General features: G+C 52.7%; 1 protein-coding gene across 1 annotated transcript in view; it reads left to right on the top strand.

The window, feature by feature from the left end:
- The first annotated feature begins 607 nt into the window (after positions 1–607).
- The window catches only part of LOC147112723 (G protein-coupled receptor family C group 6 member A-like), a 46,054-nt gene continuing 34,434 nt past the window's right edge, over positions 608–12,227 (top strand). The window contains exon 1 of the mRNA XM_085998209.1: positions 608–795. Coding sequence (XP_085854335.1) covers positions 611–795 — 185 coding nt within the window. The 5' untranslated portion in view covers positions 608–610. The remainder of the gene's footprint in view (positions 796–12,227) is intronic.

The raw sequence follows: 12,227 nt of genomic DNA, 5'->3' as shown, positions 1-12,227 counted from the left end.
TTCATAAAGCAGCCTGAATTTGACTTAAAAACCACACCCAGTAAAATGGTCAAGTAAATGAATGCCTGTTAGATAGGGGATCCTCTCCTCTCCACAGAGGCGGAACTTCAGAGACCTTTGGCAATTTTAACATTGAGCCAGGTGCTGAATTAATCTCACTTGAACAATATGTTTCCCAACCCAATTATTCCTAATCATAAAAACATCCCTTTAAATACAATTGTGTAGCACATTTAAGAGGAAGTTTTTTAAGTACAGTTTTACTTCCTTAGGGAACTTAGAAAATGCTTTCTGCGCCTGGCTTCATAAATAGAATTGTATGCAAACAGTTCTTTCACCCATACAGATAGTATTTAACGATTCTGAGTTATTGACTTCCAGTCTACATGGTTCTAGAAAGAATGTAATGGTAAAAACAGGGTGGAATTTACTCTTTCAGAAACAGGAAGAATGATAATCAAATCCTCCCTATATCTAGATAGAGCAATGTTTCTAAATGTGTACAGAGTGGTATTGTGTGCAACAGAAATGATCTCCATACCTCTTAAGTGATCTCTTTGGGTTTTCTATAATTCCAAACATTTTCAAACTGTTAAAACCCCTGAGAAAGATGTCACCCTTGCCTGTTACAGTTATTGTTTCATTCCTTATATTTTACCACCCAGTCAGACTTTGCAATATCCCTGATGATATTGTAGGAGCCAGAGCTCTGGGAGACATCATCATCGGAGGACTCTTTCCAGTCCACGAAAAGGTAGAAAACTTGACTCAGCCGGGACCACTACACTGCTCGGGGTAAGTAAGTGTTTCTTCCAAAGGCGCTGCTTACAGTGACTCGGATACACTGTTTTAAGACCAGAGGGTATTATATCATATAACACACAATATATGTTATTATATAACAACAACTTGGATTTATATAATACCTTTAATGTAGTAAAATGTCCCAAGGCGCTTCACAGGAGCGAGTATTAGATCAAATTTGACACTGAGCCACATAAAGAGATAATAGAACATGTAAGCAAAATCTTGCTCAAAGAGTTAAGTTTTAAGGAACAACTTAAAGGAGGTGAGAGAGATAAAGAGGCAGAGCGGTTTAGGGAGGGAATTCGAGAGTTTAGGGCCTAGGCAGCTGAAGGAGGAGTGATGAAAATTGAGGAAGCGCAAGAGGCAGCGCAGAGATCTCGGGGGCTTGTGGGGCTGGAGGAGGTTACAGAGATAGGGAGGGGCGAGGTCATGGAGGGATTTGAACACAATGATAAGAATTTTAATATCAAGGCGTTGTCAATGTAGGTCAGTGAGCACACGGCTGATGAATAAATGGGACTTGGAGCGAGTTATGATACAGGCAGCAGAGTTTCGGGTGAGTTCAAGTTTATAGAGAGTGGAAGATGGGAGGCCAGCCAGGAGCGCATTGGAATAGTTAAGTCTAGAGGTAACAAAGGCATGGCTGAGGGTTTCAGCAGCAGATGAGCTGAGGCAGGGGCACAGATGGGCAATCTTACGGAGGTGGTAATAGGTGGTCTTGTTGATGGACATGGGGTCAGAAGCTCCTCTCAGGGTCAAATAGGATGCTGAGGTTGCAAACAGTTTGGTTCAGCCTCAGACAGTGGCCAGGGAGAATGAGCCGTCCACAGTGTGCAGGACTCTGCTGATGAAAAAGGCCTTGGAAAATTTTGCTCATAGTCTATAAACTTAAAATAAAACTTAAAATTACCTAAAGCATTACCTAGACAAACTGAGTTGGGAGATCCAGGTCGGAGCAGCAGCAATGTTACCTAGTGTTGGAAGGCCAAAAGTAAATAATGGTCACTATAGAAACCTATACAAGCCTTACAGTATAAAAGCAATTCCTAGTGTTATGCCCGGTGAAACAAAATCATGTTAAGTTGAGGTAAGTGTGACAACCAGGACATGCATGTGTCCAATTCTGGGCACCGCACATTAGGAAGGATGTGAAGGTCTTAGAGAGGGTGCAGAAAAGACTTACAAGGATGGTTCCAGGGATGAGGGACTTCAGCTACGTGGATAGACTGGAGAAGCTGGGGTTGTTCTCCTTGGAGCAGAGAAGATTGGGAGGAGATTTGATAGAGGTGTTCAAAATCATGAGGGGTCTAGACAGAGTAGAGAGAGAGAAACCGTTCCTATTGGTGGAAGATCGACAAACAGAGGACACAGATTTAAGGTGATTGTCAGAAGAACCAAAGGCGACATGAGGAAAAACTTTTTACGCAGTGAGTGGTTAGGATCTGGAATGCAATGCTTGATGGGTGGTGGAGGCAGATTCAATTGTGGCTTTCAAAAGAGAATTGGATAAGTACCTGAAGGAAAAAAAATTGTGGAGCTGCGGGGAAAGGGCGGGGGAGTGGGACTAGCTGAAGTGCTCTTGCAGAGAGCTGGCACGGGCTCGACGGGCCGAATGGCCTCCTTCTGTGCTGTAATCATTCTATGATTCCAGATGCAAAACCTTTCGGGGTGGAATTTCTGCAGTGTTTTACCAATCATTTGCTGCAACGTCAGTGGAAGTTATGGCAAACAACAACAACAACTTGTATTTATATAGCACCTTTAACTTAGTTCTCTACCACAGAGGGCGGTGGAGGCCAGTTCATTAAATATATTCAAGAAGGAGTTGGATATATTTCTTAAGGCTAAAGGGATCAAGGGATATGCGGAGAAGGCAGGGACAGGGTACTGAATTTGGATGATCAGCCATGATCTCATTGAATGGCGGAGCAAGCTCGAAGGGCCGAATGGCCTACTCCTGCTCCTATCTTCTATGTTTCTATAACATCCCAAGGTGCTTCACAGGAGCGTTATCAAACAAAATTTGACACTGAGTCATATAAGGAGATAATAAGGCAGATAACCAAAAGCTTGGTCAAAGTGGTAGGTTTTAAGAAGCATCTTAAAGGAGGAGAGAGAGATGGGCCTAGAAATTCAGTTGCATCCGCCAGCCGTTAGCGCCATAAGAGGGGTAGATTTCCAGCGCTAGGCACTTAGCGCCCGGGCGCAGGCCGATCTGCGCCTACGCCCAACTTCAGTTGACATTTAGCGCCGGCGCAAAGTGTTTGCGCCCGCTCAGCTGCGCGCGCAGCTTATGACGTCATTTCGTCGTGCAACGCTGTTTGTGCGCCCCAAACCGGAAATTCAGTGGCGCCCGCCCAATGTGGGCGTGGCGCTGTTAAGAACTGTGAAGTGGAACGCAGCAGAGGCCCTGCGGGCCTCGGGGAGCGCTAATTAAAGGGCACTTAGACTGAACTATAAAGGCCAGCCATTTTGCTGCAATTACTTTAGTGCTTTGGATTTCTGGACAGAGACCAAGGAACAGACCTTCCTGATTTGGGACAACATAGGAGAGGTATTTTTGGCTTCTGGCCAGAGCTTGGAAATTTCACTCATTGTGATTTCACTGTTTGCAAGTTTATTATGGGGGCTGCATGGGGTTCCAACCCTCAGTTCCAGCATTATGTGCGAAGGGCTCGCAGACGCTGTGTGAGAGGGCCAGCCATGCCTAGACGCAGAGGGGCCATCAGGCGTCGGCAACGTAGGCCTTACCCACTCAGGGAATACCGGCAGCAGGTGTCCTACCTCACCATGACTGCCGCGCATTGTGTTAAGAGGCTGCGCTTCAGAAGGGAGGTGGTTGCAGAGATCTGCCAGCTGCTTCACAGAGATCTGCGTCCACAGCTGATGTGCAGGACGTCTCTGTCGGTGGAAGTGAAGGTCACGGTGGCTCTGAACTTTTATGCAAGCGGCTCATTCCAAGCCGCTGCTGGGGACATAGCGAACATTTCCCAGTTCGCCGTGCATCGCTGCATCCGGCAGGTCACCGATGCCCTTTTCGCAAGAAGACACCAATTCATCTCCTTCCCCATGACCCTAGAGAGGCAGGAGCAGCGTGCAGTCGGATTTGCCAGGATCGCCGACTTCCCCATGGTGCAGGGCGCCATTGACTGCACGCATGTGGCTATGCGGGCACCTATCGACAATGCCGAGGATTACCGCAACCGGAAGGGCTACCATTCCCTCAATGTACAGCTGGTGTGTGACCACAGGCAGCGCATCCTAGCTGTCAATGCCTGCTTTCCAGGAAGCAGCCACGATGCATTTATCCTGCGCCAGACTACTGTGGCTGACATGTTCGAGGCACAGCCTCCACCAAGGGGATGGCTTATTGGGGACAAGGGCTACCCTTTGTGTACATGGCTCATGACCCCGCTCCGCGCGCCCAGGACCCCTGCGGAGGAGGCATACAATGAAAGCCATCAAGCCACAAGGAACATCATAGAGCAAACGATTGGCGTCCTCAAGCAACGGTTCCGCTGCCTGGATCGATCCGGCGGATCTCGACAGTATTCGCCGGATAGAGTCTCCCAGTTCGTCATCGTTTGCTGCATGCTGCACAACCTGGCTATCCGCAGGACTCAGGCACTGCCACCTCACGTTGGACCACCACCTCAGGAGGACGAGCAGGAGGACCATGAGGAGGAGGAGGAGGAGGAGGAGGACCAGCCCAGGAGGGAGCCACAAGGTCCAAGGGCCGGCCGCCGGCGGCTTATTGAACGACACTTCTAGGCCCCGTCAGGGAATGGCTTGTGGCAATGAACGCACCTGAATGCAGCCGCTCCGCAAGCCCTCAGCCGGTTAACGCAACAACCACTTGAAACATGACACCTGGACAAGCTGAATAAATAAAAAGCTTTATTTAACAAACTCAGGGCCCTTCCCACATGAAACAGAAAAACAGACAACACCCCCAAAAAACAGTCAAAAACATATCTCACTCCCACAACCTGGGGAGGAATAACAAAACTTGTCCATCCAATTGGCCTTCATCCTCAGCCTAACCAAGACAAACCCCCCCATACAGAACACAAACACCCCCATATAAAAAAACAGTTGGCAACACACTCTACTTGGTGTGCCGACAGGGCGAGTCCTTGTGCAGGCTTCTCCGGCCCCTGCCCGACCTGTTGCTCCGCCTCAACCTGGGCCCTGTGGGTGTTGCAAGGCTGGGGGAAGGCTCCTGAGGGGCACAATGCGTGACGGCAGATGCCCTTGGGGGTCGGCCTAGACGAGGTCCGGCCCTGGAGGGGCCGGCTGCTGACTGCTGCAGCTGTGGCTGGGCAGCATCAGTCTCTCCAGCAGCTCGTCGCAGCTTGGCTGGGGGAGTGGCAGTGGCGGCTGCATCAATGGGGGCAAGCTGGCTGATGCCAGGCGCTCGCTGGTCGCCAGAGACACTGGCACTCGGCCGGGCTGGCACTGCAGCAAGCGCAGCAATCTGGTGAAGGCCAGACCGCTGTGCTGCAGCAGGGCGGCGGGTGCCCTGGCGATGCTTCCGTGACACAGCGAGTGTGGCAGAAGTGAGTGCCCGAACTGCCCTGGTCTGTGCCCGCATCAGATCAGCCAGTGTCTGCACGGCACCACTCATGAACTCTCGACTCGCGTCCTGTGCTGCCGCGAGTTGGTCGACACCCCTGGCCTGTGAGTCCCCGAAATCGGCCACACTATGAGCCAGGGACTCAATGGCCTGAGGCAACTGTCCCACAACCCCCATGAACTCGTTGTGGCACCTCTCCGAGGCCGCGGACATTTCATCAAGGAGGCGCACCTCCTGGGCGAGGACCGTCTCCAGACTGGAGGCCGGACTCTCCCTCTGGGGAGAAGGCCGCCGAGCTGCCCGACCCTTCCCGCGTGCCTGGACGCCACTGGGCCCAGCAACTGCCCTCCCCTGCAACACTTCCCCCCTCTGGGGAGAAGGCCGCCGTGCTGCCCGACCCTTCCCGCGTGCCTGGACGCCACTGGGCCCAGCAACTACACCCCCCTGCAACACTTCCCCCCTCTGGGGAGAAGGCAGCTGTGCTGCCCGAGCCTTCCCACGTGCCTGGACGCCACTGGGCCCTGCAACTACACCCCCCTGCAACACTTCCCCCCTCTGGGGAGAAGGCAGCCGTGCTGCCCGACCCCTCCCGCGTGCCTGGACGCCACTGGGCCCAGGAGCTACACCCCCCTGCAACACTTCCCCCTGGCTCTCCTCCAGGCAAGACGTGTCCCCTCCATTGCCATCCCCTGGCGCGGATGAGGGTTCCCCCGATGTGCCGCCTTCCTCTTGGTCCTCGTCGTCCTCCTCTTCCGAGGGACTGGCACTCTCAGCTTCAGGGACCTCCTCCTCACCAGCTGAAAGCAGGAAGGCACAAGAGTAGCTTTAGAGTGAGGACAGGGCATCAGCGAGGGAGGCATGATTGGTGGCATTATGCGCATTGGTCGGACAGTGGCAAAGGATGTAGATCTGAAGCGCAAGGGGAACGAAAGAGGTGCAAACGGTCATGTCCTTACCATTGGGGCCCAGCACAGGGTCGGCATCTCCAATAGCAACGGGGCCAACCACCCGGGCACGCATGAGTCGAGCCATGTGCTCCTCCAGGTCACTGAGCTCCTGGAACTGGGCACGGCCTCCCCCGGTGACAGTCCGGCTCCTCAGATTCTGCGCCAGCTTGGCCTGCAAGAGAAAGGATGGCCTCTAAGTACAGTGTGGTGCCCTGTTGTTGTGTGCACTGCCTCCCATGGTCGAATAGCATGGCCAGTGTGGTGCCCTGTTGTTGTGTGCACTGCCTCCCATGGTCGAATAGCTTGGCCAGTGTGTGAAGTGCAGAAAGTGCTATTGATGATCATGCCAGTGCCATAGCTGCGGGAGGAGGGCTGGCCATTAGGCCTTTGAGGTCCCTTTGCCCATAATGTGAGGTGCACATGCAAGGATGAGGAGGACACTGGAAAGGGTACTCACCCTGACCAACCGAGTGAGGTCGTTGTACTTCTTGCGGCATTGGTCACCAGTCCTGGGGACATCGCTGTTGGCTGACACCCTCAGGGCGATTTCCCTCCAGGCTCTCCTGTACTGCCTCCTGGGAGCCTTCTTGCCACTGTCCGGGCACAAGATCTCTCTGTTCTTTTCCAACCCCCTAAGCAGCACCCTCAAAGCATGCTCTGAGAAGCGCTGCGCTCGTTCACGGGCCTTCTGCATGGCTTCAGGCGCTATTTGGGTCCACCAGCAGTGTTCAGGCCTAGCTGCAGGGCTCCACTATCCAGGGCGTGGCAGCAGACAAAGTCGACCCTTCCCCCTTTAAGAGCTGGCCGGCTGCACCTGCGCTGCGCCCGGCCTCGGCGTTATCAGTCCGCACCGCCGGCTTAGCGCCTAAAGATAGGAGTGCAACGCCAGTTTCAGCGCTCGCCCAAACTCCTTGGCCAAAGCTACTGAATTTCGGCGAAGTGGCCTCCACTTTCCGGCGGGCGCTAACTTTACCGCCCGCCCGACTTTACCGCCCCAAAAGTGGCTGGACTGAATTTGTAGGCCATAGAGTGCCAGAGAGGTAGAGAGTCGGAGTGGGATGAGGCCGTGGAGAGATTGGAAAACAAGGCTGAGAATTTTAAAATCAAGGCATTAATTGACCGGGAGCTAATGTAGGTCTGTGAGCATAGGGATGATGAGTGAATGGGACTTGGTGCGAGTTAGGATATGGGCAGCAGAGTTTTGGATGAGTTTAAGTTTATGGAGGGTGGAAGATGGGAGGATGGCCAGGAGAGCGTTGGAATAGCCAGGTCTAGAGGTAACAAAGGCATGGGTGAGGGTTTTAGCAGTAGATGAGCTGAGGCTGTGGTGGAGTTGGTCAATGTTACGGAGATAGAAATAGGCAGTCTTGTTGATGGAGCGGATATGTGGTCGGAAGCCTCTCTCGGAGCCAAGTTGCAAACAGTCTGGTTCAGCCTCAGACAGTTGGTGGCTAGGGAGCAGAGTTTGTGGCGGGGACCAAAGACAATGGCTTCAGTCTTCCCAATATTTAATTGGAGGAAATTTCTGCTCATCCAGTACTGGATGTCGGACAAGCAGTGTGTCAATTTAGAGACCGTGGAGCGGTCAAGAGAGATGGTGGTGAGGTAGAGCTGGATGTTGTCAGCATACATATGGAACTTGACAGTCAGGAGAACCCTCATGGAAAGTACGGCCATTATTTTATTATTGATAAAAAGGCAGGGCTGTTGTGATCAGCAATAGATAGTGTATCTATATATATAAAGCGGTCGATCTGTCTGTCTGTCCTTCTGTCAGTCCTTCTGTCTGTCCTTCTGTCTGTCCTCACGTGTGCGTCTGTCGGGCTATGCGCTCGAAAGTTACAGAGCGTACCTACGCGTGCGTTACGTCGAAAGAAAGCTTACCTTTCCAAAACGGTCTTAAGCGTATTTACGTTTCGGCCGGGCTAAAATCGCGCCCGCGGTATCCGAAAAACCTTCAACATTCCGCTCATTAGCATCTCATTATCCGCTCATTAGCGACAGAGTGACCTCGAGGTCGACCAATCGTTGCTGCCGCGTGCGGCCGGGCCCTCCTACGGTCGAGTGACGGGACGATTGACCAATCCTACGCTTTGGTCACCTGACGGTCGACCAATCGGTGCATGTGTGGGCGGGCCTTATCGTTCTGAACCGAGGTGAGTGGCCGCCATCTTTATTCTCACCTTCTGTGTGTTTGTTTGTTAGGAGCGATTTTTTTTTTAATGTGTAAAACGTCAAAACACAATGTCTAAAACATTAAAACACAATGAAGATGGTGTCCCATCTTCTTAACAGCCGTTTTAAAAAAAATAACTTTTGGTGTTTTCAGCAAGAATGCGCGTTCCTTCTCCGTGGCAGCTTTTTAAAAACATTAAAAAACTTTCAAGATGGCCTCCCATCTTCTTAACACCCGTTTATTAAAAAAAAAAAAAATTTAATTTCTGTTGCTTTCACAGACTGCGCGTTCCTTCTCCGTGGCAGCTTTTTAAAAAAAAAAAATTTCTCTTGGTTTCACAGGCTGCGCGGGTTACCCCGGCAACCGGGCCCGCTGGCCGTCTCTCTCAGCCACAATCGGTGGACTTCAAGCCGGCTCGGCCGGGGGGGGCGGGGCTCTCAGGACTGCGGGGCGGGGCGGGGCTCTCGGGAGTGCGGATCTCGGCCGGGGCTTGCTGAGCGTGAAGGGTTACCCCGGCAACCGGGCCCGCCGGCCGTCTCTCAGCCTCAAGACGGCTCACGTCTGTTCTCGACTCGGGAGTACGGGGCGGGGCGGGGCGGCTGGGGCTTGGAGAGCAGGGCTCTCGGGAGTGCGGGGTGGGGCGGCGTGGCAGGGTTACCCCGGCAACCGGGCGTGGCCGTGGCCGTGGCCATCTCTCAGCCTCAAGCCGGCTCACGCCTGTTCTCGGGGCTTGGCGCCATTTGCGGCCGCGGGCCACTCGCCCTCTCTCTCTCCATCCCTCTGTCTCTCTCCCCCTCTCCCCCCCTTCTCTCCCACGCTCCCCCCTTCTCTCTCCTTCTCACCCCCCTTCTCTCCCCCGCTCCCCCCTTCTCTCCCTCCCCGCCCTCCCGCCCCCCCTCCTCCCCCTCCCTGCCCTCCCCCCTCCTCCCCCTCCCTCCCTCCCCCTGTCCGCCCTCCCTCCTCCCTTCCCCCCCCGCCCGCCCTCCCTCCCCCTTCCCCCCCTTCCCCCCCGCCCTCCCTCCCCCCCTTCACCCCCCGCCCTCCCTTCCCCCCCCGCCCTCCCTCCCCCTCCTGCCCTCCCCCCCTCCCCGCCCCCCCCCTCCCCGCCCTCCCCGCCCTCTCTTCCCCCCCCGCCCTCCCTCTCCCCCTCCCCGCCCTCTCTTCCCCCCAGTCGCTCTCTCTCTTCCCCCCAGTCGCTCTCTCTCTCTCTTCCAACAACAACATGCCCTCGAAAAAGCCTCGGCACCGCTGGGCACTCCAGCTAGTTATTATATAAGTTGATCACTTGTGGTGTTGCTCATGGATGAAGATAAATTGTCTCTCTTGCAGTAACATTTTCTCTGCTTCCTCCCTGCTGCCTAATTCTTGCTGTCTCTCAGTTTTTTTTCAGTTCAGTTCAAATGCTTTATTGGCATGAAAGTTTACAGAGAACCATATTGCCAAAGCTTACATAGCAAAAAGGTACAGTTTTCTCTCTCTCTCTCTCTCTCTCTGTGTTATTCTGTTTGTGCTCATTTTTTACTCTCTACATTTGGTTTCCACACACTTTTATCATTGTGGTGTCTGAGGGGCCAATTTTCTTGGCCTCCTTCAGCCTGACTCTGAACAGGAGCTGTGTACCTGAAGTGCGCTGTGTCTGTCCAAGCCAAGCTGCCGCCGGTTTTGGTGTCACGGGTCATTAACATGGCTGAAAGCTATGGCAAGCAAATGGAGCACAGCAGCTGTCAGCCTCTGGCCTTCAGACTGCTGCTGAAAGCCCCTAGGCTTATCGAGAGTTCTAAAAACTCTTCTATTTTCTGTTTATTCTTTGGTTACTCAGTCTGGGAAGGTCCTGGCACAAGCCTTCCACCAGCTTCTGTGAGCACCCCTGTATCTGGATGCCTCATAGCCATAGCAGGAAAGAGAGGTGGGAAGCTGTAAGAGGTGCCCATTCAGACATTTCAGCAATGGGCTGGTAGATATTGCCAGTGAAGGCCTAGCTCCAGCCTTGGATGAAGCCCCGGAAATGCCTTTGCACCTTGATAAAGGGCATTTCCCGCAGGTAAAGGTCAAGAAAATTGGCCCTTACATAGTGCTCTCTCATCCTGCTTCACTCTGTCCATGGGGAAAGGGATGTAAGTGTTCCTCCTGGCGTAGAAAGCCTCGGTGGCTTCCCAGATTCAGTGGTGCGCAGCACATTGGGAGATGTCGCTGGAATTCAGCCTGGAAGGAGCCTGTGCCATTAAAGTTAAGGGCTACGGTGACCTTGACGGCCACAGGCAGTGCTGACCATGCCCAGCTTTAAGGCTCATGTTGTGGCTGCAGCAGGTGACCTAGCTCGGTGACAGCCCCCTTGGTGAAGTGAAGACACCCGACACATTGCTTTGCAGTGAAGTTAAAGCAGGAGAAACTCTCCCTGAAGACACTGTGGGAATGGTCTCCTGTGCAATGCCCTTCTCCACCCTCTTCTCCCAGCTGCTTGATCTCTTTCCTGTCTTCGCTGCTCCCCCTCCTCCTCCAGCCCCAAAGGCAGACCTACCAGACCACCCATGACTGCAGTGAAACTGTTTTGAAGGCAGACAAAAGCAGTCCAGTAGCAGCAAAAAGTTGTTAGCAAAGTCACAATTCAGCTGTAGAAGGCAGAAAAAAGGCCAAAAAACACCCAAAAGTTAACCGGCAGCCTAAAAGGACAAACCAACCTGTATGGAGTGGATGAGCCCTTTTAATAGCACTGCTGCAGGGTTCTCGCTGCCTGTTAGCACCATGATTTGCTGAGCGAATTTATCACGTAGTGAGTCAGGCGCTGGGCAGCCCAATTTCACAAAAGGATCCAACAACAAGTGTAGGACCCTTATTTAAATATTATAATGAGGTTCTTTAATACTGCCAGCCTGCGCCCTGGATGCCTACGGAAGAGCCCGGTCCAATATGGCGGCCGGCGCACTTCCAGCAAGGAATGAGTGTGCACGCCACCCACCATATTGGATCATATGCCTGTAAAACTGCCGCAGGGCTATTGAATTTTCAGCCCAAGATTTTTAATTGTATAGTTTGTTGTTTTTTGCTTAATTGCATGGGACCACATCGAGGAATGGAGGAGGGAGAAAGCAATGTATTTCTGAAAGGATTAACATTGTTATCATGTTAAAAGGTATCACGGGGGTAAAGCCTGTAACCGGTTTTTGCGGTGGCCAATTTCCTATAGGCTCTGCCGCAATCACCAATTATTGTAAGTGGTTTCACCCTGCCCGTAGCGAGCACGCATACCCCCTTACTACAAGTTCTGGACGATAGAGATTACTGAGGACAGATTGGAACATGGACAGCGTTTTCGGGCTCACCCGTACAGTGTTTATTAAAGTTGACAAAACCACTCCACTCGCATACAGTACGAGCAGTGTGAACACAACAGTACAGTTTAAAACAGTACAACCCTGACTTGTCCAACAAGCCCCTGCCGTGCTGACTTACCACGGCCTAAAAACACCCTCCCGTGAACTAAACTATCACAGGACCCTTCCAACGCTAAACCCCCCTCTGGTTTGGTAGGAACACACAGGCACCCCCTCACACAGCTAAGTGATCTTGTGGGTGTGTAGGCTTGGCAATGCTCACCTAGATTGCCCTTTTTGATCTTGCTTGCAGCTTCCTCCTGTACGTCTCGGCTACCTGGTTCCGTACCGGCCTTGTGGCATGCGAGTCCCAGCCTTAGTCAAAGTCCGTCTCGGTTGGAAGAGCAAGG

The sequence above is a fragment of the Somniosus microcephalus genome, chromosome 9 (genome assembly GCF_052327205.1).
Source record: "Somniosus microcephalus isolate GS21.2 chromosome 9, FLI_Smic_1.0, whole genome shotgun sequence".
NCBI lineage: Eukaryota > Metazoa > Chordata > Chondrichthyes > Squaliformes > Somniosidae > Somniosus > Somniosus microcephalus.
This window is presented reverse-complemented; position numbering and strand designations above follow the sequence as displayed.